This window comes from Egretta garzetta, unplaced genomic scaffold, assembly GCF_000687185.1.
Source record: "Egretta garzetta isolate BGI_Z169 unplaced genomic scaffold, ASM68718v1 scaffold214, whole genome shotgun sequence".
NCBI lineage: Eukaryota > Metazoa > Chordata > Aves > Pelecaniformes > Ardeidae > Egretta > Egretta garzetta.
In genome coordinates, this window is record NW_009259491.1 from 780,699 (window position 1) to 793,180 (window position 12,482).

The 12,482-nt window shown below is 42.5% G+C and overlaps 1 protein-coding gene across 3 annotated transcripts in view; it reads left to right on the forward strand.

The window, feature by feature from the left end:
- Window positions 1-9,314, forward strand: part of YWHAB (tyrosine 3-monooxygenase/tryptophan 5-monooxygenase activation protein beta) — an 11,627-nt gene extending 2,313 nt beyond the window's left edge. The window contains exons 1-6 of one of the 3 annotated variants that reach the window (XM_035892879.1): window positions 67-2,186; window positions 3,998-4,298; window positions 5,297-5,420; window positions 6,181-6,344; window positions 7,629-7,724; window positions 8,207-9,314. In XM_035892879.1, coding sequence (XP_035748772.1) covers window positions 4,005-4,298; window positions 5,297-5,420; window positions 6,181-6,344; window positions 7,629-7,724; window positions 8,207-8,263 — 735 coding nt within the window. In that variant the 5' untranslated portion in view covers window positions 67-2,186; window positions 3,998-4,004 and the 3' untranslated portion in view covers window positions 8,264-9,314. Of the gene's footprint in view, window positions 1-66; window positions 2,187-2,280; window positions 3,551-3,997; window positions 4,299-5,296; window positions 5,421-6,180; window positions 6,345-7,628; window positions 7,725-8,206 lie in introns of those variants that run through there. The other 2 variants (XM_009637335.2, XM_035892878.1) reach the window with 2 other exon arrangements.
- Window positions 9,315-12,482: the final 3,168 nt, after the last annotated feature.

Consider the following 12,482-nt stretch of genomic DNA (forward strand, 5'->3'; position numbering starts at 1 on the left):
GCCCTGGCGGGTGGGGGTTTGGCTTTTCTTACGTTAAATAGTGCCCAGCCACTTTGTTTTGGAGGCCTATTAAGTTGTGGTTTGACAGATTCTTAAGACAACAGCCTCTTAAGAATTTGAAATGTGTTAACACATCTAATACAAGAATCTTCTGCTTAGAATGGGCAACTTTCTGGGCTCCTCCATGGCTGTGATCTGCACGTCTCCGCTCCTTTTTCCATCTCCCTTCTTTCCCCCTTGCCAACATGGCATGGCTTCATTAGTGCTAGAATAGATCATTCCTGTTGGCCTCCTGTTCATCACCTTTGTGTGTTTTGCTCCTAGCTGCAGGTAACCTTTGTTAGATGGCTTCTGTTTGTGGCCTAGGAGTATTTTTAGCTGTAGGCTTTGCTTGTTTCAGACTGTGGCACACTGATCCATTGTTAGAGTGTGGCTTTCATCTCCTCTATGGGAGGGACCAGTTATAACTGATAGTTGCTTCTTTGCCTTTTCAAACATCACTCCTTTCCTTGTATCTTTTTTCCTTCTGGCAAACACTTCCCTCTTTCGGAGCTCAAGCCAGCATAGCTCTGCAAAGCTCTCTCCAAGCTTCTAACAAGGTAAGCAATGGAGAATCAAATGAGGATTTTAAGTGTTCCTTTATGCAGCACCCTGTGAACAAAATAACGGTAGGCTTACTGTCAATTGCAGATATTTTAGTGTGGGCAATGATTTTCTCACTGCGTTTAAGTTCTGCTAAATCCATGTTATTGAGTATGACTTTGTGTTTCATACCAAACCTACCAACAGTATAGATATTAAGATGAATTAATGAAACAACTCGAGCCCCTGCATACTGAGTTTTTATGTCAAAACTAAGCCAGTGAAGTTCTGAGGAACTCCATCTTCAGTAATCAGTTTTAGTTACATTTAAGATGTGCATAAATTATTTAAGTTACTGGGGAAAGTTGTTTGATGAGAACCAACATTCTAGTGCTTTGTGCTGGTATTTCACTGGTATAATTGATAAATTAAACTGGTTTCTGGATCTTTTTTATCCACTAGGTCTTTACGCCCTTGTAGTTCCCTCTGTGATTTCCTTCATGTGTCCTTATATGAACTCACTGACTGCTGTGAACTGACTTGGATCTAAAGATAAATATGTCGGTGATCTTGATAAAACAAACTCTGCACCATCTCTAAACTAAACTCTATATTTGTAAACAGAATTCTGCACAGATGACTTGTCTATAAATTAGACCACTATTGGCAAAGTGCAGATCAAAGATAAAACTGACCTTTCAATGGCAAAATATAAACTCTGTTGGAGTTGCCTCTGGACTTCAACAAACAGGCTTTTTCTACATAATAATCACATTCCATAAGAAGAAGAGAAGAAGATAACATGGTTGCACTAGAAATGCTTCTAGAAGCTGTGCAGGCTGTGAGGAAACTAAAACTGCTCTGAAACTGTTTTGCTTAAATGTCCTGTTACTTGAAGTTGGCTCTTGTAACTTAAAAAGCATTCTTCAGGTGTACTTTGTTCATGTTCAGATTTTAATGAGTGGGTAGAGGAATGCCACTCACAAATTACTTCCTGCGTTAAGCACATAGTCTAAATTTAGTGTTGAGTTAAGGGAATGGTTTACGAGGTTTGATAGACTCAACAGTGAAAAGTGGGATGGGTTCTCTCAGTGGTAAATGGTATGATGATTTCCCTAGGCTTGTTATGCATTGGTGCTATGATACACCTCGGAGTAGGGAGAAAAAATACACATCACAAAATTCACTTATCCCTTTCTATTCTCAGGAGCTATCCTTTTGGTAAGTCTGCAGAAGCTGATGATAATATAGCATAGCCCCATGGTAAGCGCCTCTTGAGGAGAAGACAGAGTGACATTAATCATCCCTTACAAGAACTTGTCACACTGCTACCCACAGTCAGTCTGTCTTGGTGAGGCCTTTGATCTGAATTCTGTGTGTCACCTTTTAATAGGTGCCAGAATCCACTAGTTTAAACGCGGTATTTGAAATGGAACTGAACTGCAGCCCAGCTTTACTTACAAGTCTGCAAGAGGTCTCTTTCCAGGAGGCTGATTTTAGCATTACATATCCTTCCTGACTGCCTTACATGAATGGATGCATTAGGCTAGATCTACAAAGGAACAAGCAGAAGCAGGAGTGTGTGACTTGCAAATAGATAGCAGGTACATCATTTGACTGCAGGGTTTACTTCAAGAGCTTTCATGCAAAATAACAATGCTTGACTTGGTATCTTGGGTGATTTTTTTTTTTTTTCTTTTTTTTTTTGCTAAAGTGGAGGATCTTCAGCTGGAGAGATTGAATATGCTTATCTCAAAGTAATTTTGTAGTTAGGACTGTCCTTGGCAGGAAGAAACTCTGAAACTGCTCATACACACAATGGGAATTTGGGTCTGCATCTCAGTGTCCTGGTTGGGGATTTAGTGTAGGGGCCTGGTTTCCCTGCATAATAGTGTGGCAGGTGATACTTGGGTTGATGTAGAAACTGAGCAGTGTGTGCGAGATGTTCTTCATCAGGAGCGTGTCAGACTGGGATCTTCAAAGGAGACAGCAGGGAAAAGGCTGCAGCAATCGTTTTCAGCCTCTTGGTCCTTTCTAATAGGGCTGTAGATGCTTGTCTACAACCATTGACCATTTAATGAACAGAAGCCTATGAAGGTTAGTTATACACTTACTGTTGTTACTTGCTTTTTATTCTTCCTTTAGAGATTGTTTTTAGGCTGTTGGGTCTCAGGCTGAAAACTTCTCATCTGGACAGTGAGAGTCCTGATTGGGATTTAGGGAGTAGGAGAGGAACATTATTGCTCAGTACTGACAAGAATAACAGTTCAGGGTCTGTCTGAAAGTGAACCTATGCACCTGGAGAAATTTTGCAGATTAATTTGGGGTGTCTGGGAGTTTGTGAGGTATTGAGGTCCACTTACTTTGATAAAGGCAAGGAAACTTTTTCAAGTTCTCCTGTGAACCTGGCCCTAGGTGGTTGAGTATAAGGTTGGTAGGTCAATGATAGAGTTAACTATGTGTTAGCCTTGTCTTGTAGAAGTAAGCAATGCTCAAGCTGCCTCACTGACACATTCCTTACTAACTTCATTTTTAACTGCTTAAGGTCTTCAGGGGCCTTGTGGTCATGAGGTGTGTTTTTCTTGGCTTCGGTTGCTAAACTGCATTATCAGAAACGATAAACAAGTTGTTTCCATATAAGCGATTGCTTTTGCAGTAGTGACCATCACATGGGCCATGTCCCATTCAGTTCACGTGAGTGTCAGTGTTGTTCCAAATGTCTTGAAAACCTGAGACTGCAGCCACCCCAGCTGTGTAGAATTGTCTGTTATAGGTACATTGATGCATGTGTTAAAAAAAAAAAAAAAAAGAACAATTTTCTGCCAGAACGGTAAAAATATGCTTCCCATAGTTGCCAACAATGAAAACTTTACTGGGTAAGGTTTATTGAAACCCACAGAAACTCTTCTGTAGCGTGCAAAAAATCTTCAGTGTCAGGAGGAGCTGTCCAGTGCTTCAGTGCTCCTAAGTAAGTGCTCTTGTGGGGGGAAATAATAATAACAAGGGGGGGAGGGTTTGACCAAACTGAAACCCAACCAAAACTGGTGGTTTCTGGGTTAGAACACACAGTGTCTCCCAGGCTGAGCTGTGACCAGTATAGATAAAGGGAGAGATTTACGCAGGGAACGTGTTGATGTGCTGTGCTTAACGCCAGTATGAGTTTTGCTGCATTTTGAAGAATAATGTGTACATATTTTCCGGATTGTGGTTAGTCATTTACATGTAGAAATCATACATATTTGGCAAATGGTCACATAAATGTTTAAGAAGAAAGCCTTCACATTACTTTATGAGACTTGATAAGATTTCCCACTTATTAGTGACTGTGAGTTCTGCTTCACCCTTCAGCATTAACTTCCCCAGTGCAGACAATCAAGAGACATTTTTCTCTATTTTTATTCCCCGCTAATTACAGGAGAGCCATGGATAAAAGTGAGTTGGTACAGAAAGCCAAGCTGGCTGAACAGGCTGAGCGTTACGATGATATGGCTGCTGCTATGAAGGCTGTCACTGAGCAAGGACATGAACTGTCCAATGAAGAAAGGAATCTACTCTCAGTTGCCTACAAGAATGTGGTTGGTGCCCGTCGCTCGTCCTGGCGTGTAATTTCCAGCATTGAACAGAAAACAGAGAGGAATGAGAAGAAACAGCAGATGGGAAGAGAATATCGTGAGAAAATTGAGGCTGAATTGCAGGATATCTGCAATGATGTTCTGGTAATAATCCAACAGCAAAAATAACAGTCGTTAGTACTGCAGCATTCTTCAGAGAGGCTTAAGGAATCTTAGTAGGACCATAGACACTGCTGCACTTTAGCAAGGAAATAATTTTGCATGGCCACATACTTAAGTCTGGTTCTAGGTCATAAGTCATCTAGTTTGTTTCTTAGGGAATTTGTTGGATTATTACTTGTTATAAAATAGTCGGGGGGTTTTTTTATAGGAAAAAAAAGCAAACAAGGCAATGTTGGAGGCCCCTAGCCAGCAGCTATGAAAACAAATTTAGATCTGGGGCACTGGCATGCATCCTGCTAAAAAGCCCAACATTTAAATTCTTTCGTTAATGAATGCTGATGTCCTGAGGCTTGTTTAGTATTTCTTTTTGATGGAGAAGGTGTTCACTTCTTCCCCCAAACCAGTTTTGCTATTTCTTTGACTTAGATGGATTCTTTTTACTGCTGTTCGGTTTGCTAAAGATCTGTCAGGAGCGGTGCTGTCACTGCTGTCAGTCTTTGCATCTCTTTCTGAATGCACATGTGCTGACTGCCACTATTCAGCTTGAGTTGCAGATAGAATCAGTTTGTTGTGGATAATTTCACTGCTCTGCGTAGAATTTAAGTTTGTGGCAGCAAAAGTGACTAGACTTGTGCTAATGTCAAGCTACTGCTTTTCATTAGCTTGGTTGTGGACACAAGTTTGCATCAGTGTATTTCAAGGAAAATCTTTGCAGCCTTAAGTCCTGCTAGCCATTAAGTTCTGCAGAAGTGAATTGTGGATAGCCTCAACACAGCAAGTTTTCGGCTTTCCAGGGATTAGGATACAAGTAGTTTCTTTTTTTTCTGAATTGAGACAACAGTAGGCAAAATGATTAACACGTCATTATACGCAAGTCATTGTTAATGTTGCAACAGTTCATACTTATAATTGTATTGTATTGTTTCAGGCATTATTTTTATGACTTGGGGGATTAAAAAAAGTGGTGTTTCATTTCTCAGGAACTCCTGGATAAATACCTTATTGTCAATGCCACGCAGCCAGAAAGCAAGGTCTTCTATTTGAAAATGAAAGGTGATTACTACAGATACCTCTCAGAGGTGGCATCTGGGGACAACAAGCAAAGTAAGTAGGGATGAAATCTCTCTGCTGGGGGCCGAGCAGAATAAAATATAAAAATTACTTGTGTTCTTTTCCCCTAACATGAAGTATTTATTTCTTTTTGCTACTGCTCTGTAGTATCGAAGACGGGTGCAGTGCAAGTCACTTTTAGAGAAAGACTTCACTGAAATTAATAGAAGTGATTGACAGACGTTCATCAAACCAGTCAAATTCTGCTTGCAGCCCTCGACCTCAGTGACTGATTTTCAGGCATATTTGGCAGTGTAAAATCCTTTTCCTGGAGAATGTGTTTTTTCTCATGGAAAATGCTTTGTTCCTATCATCTCTTGTTTAAACTATGAATTTAGCTCGCAAGTCTTCGCTGTTTGCAAGCTTTCTGCATGCAAATAAGGGATATTGGGTTACTGGGTCCGAAGCCAATTAATCCAGAAATGGTAAAGCAATGCTGAACTGTGCCTGAATTCCTGGTGAGTGTCTTATGTAGTCCATGTGCTGTGAACTTAGTTTGATGCCATTCTTTAAGACTCTTAAAATGTTGAATTTAATTTCCATAGCCCAAAGCTTTATCTGAACAAATATTTCTGCTTTAATAGTTCAGCTAGTGGTAGGCTTTTATGTCTAAAAACATTGAAAGAAGTGTCTGTGCGTATATAATTGTATAAATTTCTGGTGACACCATAGTCTAGACCAAGAATATAATAGCTTCCCCCGTGAAGTGCAGTGATGTACTGTGCATTAATATGATTGTAATTACTTCTTGCAGCAACGGTAGCAAACTCTCAGCAAGCTTACCAGGAGGCATTTGAAATTAGCAAGAAAGAGATGCAGCCAACACACCCCATTCGACTCGGTTTGGCTCTAAATTTCTCTGTCTTCTACTATGAGATACTAAATTCTCCTGAAAAAGCCTGTAATCTGGCAAAGACGGTAAGCAAACTCTTTATATTACCAATTTTTGTGGAGCCTAAGGAGATAATTACATGGTTGCAGTAGCACTTCTAGGTGATTATGCTTTTCCATATCAAATTCCTTAAAAATGCTGTCATCTTTATTGTCATCGTGGTGTATTTTCAAGTAAGTTCACTAGGCTAGCTTAGCTTTAAGAGAAGATAATTTGCTGGTGCAGTTGATCCAGTAAAAGGGGAGACAAAGTGCCTCTTCTTATGTCCATGTAATTCTCTTAGAATGTGCTTCTGTCAAATTTGAAAACACTTGGACTAATTTAGCACTTCTAAAGTGAAATACTTATTTAAATTTGGACACCTAGCAAATAGGTGAAGTATCGTCTTTGGGACTGCAGTCATAGCCCTAAATGTCCTTGTGTATCTGCGCATGTGTGCGCTTCACTCTCTAGAAACCAAAAAGAGCTCGTGTGATGGGTTGTGCCAAACAAATAGCTGGTCATTTTTGTCCTGGCCTTCTCCTTAAAATACAATTGGAGCCTTCTAAATGGAACTTTTTGCATCTGTAAAAGTTACCTGGTAGAAACTTGAATAATATGGCATTAAGGGAATCTTTGCATTCTTAACATGTGCTTTAATAATACTTTGTAACGAGCAATGTTTTGCTATGCAAAGCTGCTGTTCCTGCTTTTTTGGTTTGGCTTACATCTGTCTGAAACCTGAATGAAGAAATAGGACTGATTCATGGCTCTCAGACTTGCAGCTTGGCCTTTCATGTGTAGCAGATCAATAGGAAGAACGGCAAATTTCCTGTGCTGCTTTGAAAAGAACTCCAAAATCTTCCACCCCGTCAAAAACCCCATGTCTTCCATTTTCTTTCCTACTTACTCATGTGCAATACATATATCAATTTAATGGTACCGTTGTCTTTTACTGCCAATCTAGACCAGTGAGGCCTTAATTTTTAATGAAAGCATGGCTTTTAAGTGTTCCTCGTAAACCTTACTTCAAGCGATGTGTGAATCATTCTTCAGTACGACGAGCGTGCTTGCCTTTTCAGTACTTGGGATTGGCATGGTAGTGAAGTTGTTCTGGGCTTTCATCTGGACCCCCATGAAGACTTGTGTTTTCCCACTGGTCATCTAGTGATCTGGTGCTCGCTTTGTTTTACATTTCTTGGTAGAAAAGAAAAATGTTGGAAGCTTTTGTCACAGAATTTGAATAGTAATGTGGCAAGTTTGTAAGCTCTGTGTAAGCAGAAGTGAATTCAGAGGGCAGAGTCTGAAAGTGCTGTCTTGCATGTTTTTAGGCATTTGACGAAGCGATAGCGGAGCTGGACACGCTGAATGAAGAGTCTTACAAAGACAGCACTCTCATCATGCAGCTGCTTAGGGACAACCTCACTGTAAGTATCACGGGGCTGCACTGGGTGCTCTTACTTCTTTGGGCTGCTGGGCTCCACTAAGTGGGACTGAGCATCTGAAGGCTCAGGGAGTTCTGTGCCATTAAAAGCCTTTTCTGAGGCATTAGTCTTAACTGCCCTGCTTTTTGTAACCAGGCCGGTTAGGCTTGCTTGTTTAAACCAGAAATCACTTGGTAACCACTGTAACGAACTCTGCTTTTTTGTGACAGAAAGTCCGATTTGTCTGTTTTCTCAGCAGCCAGCTTGTCTTTGTGTTGAGTTTGCAAACTTCTGCTGGCTTTTTACTTGTAATCCTCTGCCTGTTTTCTAGTTCATTATTCTTTAGCTTTACTGTTAAGTTTGGTTCTGTATTGCTCTTAGCTGAGAATGTTGCCCAACTACTGCTAATTACGCTGTCTTCCCTTTCCTGACAATTGTAATTAACTGCGTGCTTTCAGCATAAACGTGTTTATATTTTCTTACAGCTATGGACGTCGGAAAACCAGGGAGATGAAGGGGATGCTGGGGAGGGAGAGAACTAATGGCTGTCACGCTTCACTATATGTTCAATGTCACCCTGTATCCTACACATATATCCCTTTGTGCGACAAGCAAAAAGAATAGTACATCGACTTTCACAACCTCAACGTAGCAAAAACTGTCTGTGGGGTAAAAACAGTTGGTTGGTGTTCTGTGTACCTAGAGCGGAGGTCGGTTATTATAATGGCATTCCGAACTTTCCTATTATGAACATTTACAGTTATGATTACCGTGTTTATATTTTTAACTGAACACTGTGATTATGGGTTTTGTGATTGCAATTGACTTTACAAAACTCTTATTGGTAGAAAAGTAGACATCAATTATGTAACTCTGGCAAGCTTAATTTGGCACCAAAATAGTCGAAGTACAATTCTGTTGTAAAGTTGTACAGAAAGTTATAGAGATTCTATTGTGACACTGGGGCATGGAAGGAAAACAATCCGATGTATGGCATTCCAGTTAGCAACACTGCTATGAATTAGTTTAACGGGCACACTCTGTAGACGTTTGTAACCAAGTCTGAGGCACCGCTTTCAGTCAAAAGCTCACTTTGTCAATCCTGCCTTTCTGGGGATGGGGTTTATTTTGGGGAGGAGGGTAATGGGGGAGTTAGCAGCTTGATTTCCAAATTCTTTATACTGGCAGATAACTGGGATTTGACTTCTAAAAGTGCTTTCATGCTCATACGGCATGCATGACTAAGCCCCTTCCCACAGCAATAACGTACCTAATTATACCTTAGATATTCTTAAGTAGTGAGAAGTCTTGGTTCACTGCCATGGACTTGCAATAGGAGAAGATTCAATTTTCTGAATGGCCTTATTAGTTTGGATGATACCATGAAGTGATCTGCCACTTTTGCATTACTTTACTCTTAGGTGAGTCGAAATCTCCATGGTATTCCCATTTCAAATTTATCCTGAAAACTTCTGAAGTAATCCACTGAGCCATCTTTAAGTTCACTTTATAGAAATTTTTCTCCCATTGGACTCTGTTCATTCTTGACCCTCTCACCTGTTTAAACTCCATTAAAGCAATTTTGGACTCCCACATATGCGTCATCCTTTCTTTGATTATGGGTGATGTCAGGATGGTGGGTGAGACCTGAGACTGCTCGAGGACAGGATTCTTCCTCGGATATTTGAGAGCTGCCAGTGCTGCTGCAGTCTTCAGCTCTCGTCTGCCATTTTTTTTGTTAGTACCAGGATTTGGCTCAAATATTCAGGATTTCCCATTTATTGTACTGGAATGCAGACCTACACATTTGTAACGCTTGTAACTTGTAATATTTGAGCTCCAAATGTCCTCACCTAGTTCTGTTTCAAACATGTCCCATTAAGTAAAACCTAGTGCGAGTTGCGTGAATAATGCGGTGGAGAAGATTAGGAATAGTCACCTGTCAGTCCCGCGGTATCATCCCCCTGCCTTCACATTCCACTTAGGTATAGGATCCATCTGTTTGTCTGTCCATCTGTCTTGCTGAAGAGAATTTCATGCACTGATTTTAAAACTCCCCTCTACTAGCTGAACAAATTGTGCAGTTAATACTTGGCGCTTGATAAATGCAGTAGTGAATGTGGAACCGAGCCTGTCTGTATATCTGGTAGCTCTTCTCGCTTTGTTTTTACTGACCAGTATTCTGCCTAAAGTTTGCTTCTGTGACGGTTATATTGCCTAGCACACACGTGGTTGTGAGAATAGTATAGCAAAAAGAAATACCTGGTTATTGATGTACTAGATTTGTGTATGTCTTTTAAAACAGTTCTAGTTTCACCTTACACAAAATAATCAGGAAAGTGTAAAAGAATTCAAAAAGTGAATAATAAAAAAAAATTTTATCAGTTGTTTGTGTCTGTTATCTTTGCTGTACTAGTGGCAAAAAACTTATGGTAGTAAAATCACCGCTTCATTTTATTACATGCACAGATCTCGGATTGTATGAGTTGATTCATGGTTTCCAAATGGTGTGAGTACTTCATTACTCATCCCTTCGCAGAGAGACTTGCCCCCGCACACCCTCCCCGATTTGTAGTGGAGAATGCTGGTTCTCTTCATTTTTGTTGAGGTCGTACTTGCAAGGTATTGTCTTTGCAGGACCTAACAGAAATGCAGCTCTAAATACCTGTTTAACTTGCCATGAGTCACTGCATGCTGTATGGTTGAACACACTGTATGTGAGAAGGGGCTGTTGGTTGCATATAAAGCTTTTTCTGTAGGGAATCCTTTAAACACACACTTCCAAAGGCTGGGTTAGCTCTTCAGCTGACCCTCTGCTGCTCGCCTGTGCACGCCCGGCTGCAGCGGCACGCTGTGACCTGCACGCGCTCCAGGTAACTCTGCTCTTCTCAGCCAGGGGCGTGCACAGGCGCTACTGCGAGTGCAAAGGCATGGTCAAGTGCAAGGGGAGGCGTCCTCCTGGAAATGAAGTGCTTGAAGAGCTGGATGGGAATAGCCAGGGCAGTTGATACCAGGAGGTTGGCTGGGGCCAAAGCAAGCATCCTTCCTGCTCTCGGAGCCTTGCTCCTGCCATGAGACCATGCAGAACTGTGGATAATGTCACTTGGCTTCTGTTGATTGACCGCTACAAAGGCATTAGGCCGAAGTCTAACTAGCTGCTGGTCCTGTGCCACGGCTTTCATGGAATGTTTTGGGTTGGAAGGGACCCCTAGAGGTCATCTAGTCCAACCCCCCTGCAGGAGCAGGGACACTGCTAACTAGATCAGATTGCTCACAGCCCCATCCAACCTGACCTTGAATGTTTCCAGGGATGGGGCCTCCACTACCTCTCTGGGCAACCCGTGCCAGTGTTTCACCACCCTCATTGTAAGGAATTTCTTCCTTATATCCAGTCTAAACCTGCCCTCTTTTAGTTTAAAACCATTGCCCCTTGTCCTGACACAGCTGGCCCTACTAAAAAGATTTTCCCCCTCTTTCCTATAGGCCCCCTTTAGGTACTGAAAGGCTGCAATCAGGTCTCCCCGCAGCCTTCTCTTCTCCAGGCTGAACAACCCCAACTCTCTCAGCCTGTCCTCATAGGAGAGGTGCTCCAGCCCTTGGATCATTTAAACGGTGGTCCCTCTGTAATTATTGCTACTTTGTCATTTTCTTCAGCCTTTATAGACATACTTGCTCTTAAATGGTCTTACCAGTGTACACAAGCTCCCAGTTTGACTCATGCTGATGATGTCAGTTCCAAGAAGAAAAATCCCAGGTCCTGCTAGCTGCTCCTGTTCATAGAGCACTTGCCCTGCCTGAGTTCTTTCAGATCACATCGCCCATCCTTACTTTTGGGGGAAATGATGAACCTAGGAGACTGGTCTGCAGCAGTGATGAGTTGAAATATCTTAATTTTTCGAGTAACTATCATTTTGGGAAAGGTCACTCTAGCTGGCCCAGCCGCAGTAATGCGGTGGGTGACTCTACATGTTTTAACTGATCTAATGGTGCTGCTGCGGCCTCTCCGCCCTGGCACTCATGCTCGTCTGACCTCTGGGCAAGGCAGTTCAGTGTGGGAAACCGCCAGGCGGCCTTTGGGAAGGGAAGGTTTCTCCTGACCTGCGCTGCAGCCGACCTTTCTGAGGGAATGGGATAGGGTGGAGCTGAGCAACCACACTTAGCTTCACTTTAACATGTGGGACCTTGGTGTTGTGCAGTGGGCGCTGCCTGGAGCAGGCTGGTGTCTCTCCTGAGCACCGTGGCAGCGGAGGAATCGCCTTTTTTCATTAAATCCAGCAGACGCGTTCAGCTGAAGTCAACGTGAGACACTTGTCCTGCCACACTAGCTTCCCTGCTTAAAAGCTGGTAAATGGGGGGAGCGTGGTCCTGGCTGAAGCACGGAGATGCTGGTGACTCGGGCCCGGTGCGGCCCTGCCCGCTGCCCTGGGCTCCGCTGCTCTTTCATCCAGCATTCCAGCTGCACAGCGAGTTGTTTAATGACAGTTCATCACCTCCCATTACATCCAGCACAGCTGGGGTGTGATCTCCGTGGATGAAGGTGACCTTACAACACTCGTGTGTCACCCAGACAAAAGGGGATGGCAGAGGCCGGGTTCTGCAGCCCGGGGGGGGCTCAGCTGGGCATTGGGGGAGTTTGCTGTGGAGGTTGCGTAGGCGTTTGTGCCGAGCCGTGCGTGCCTTACCGGCTCCTTCCCTGGATTTCTTGACTTCAGGGAATTGCCCACCAGAACTTGCAGGTGATTTCCTAAAACGTGGGCGGGA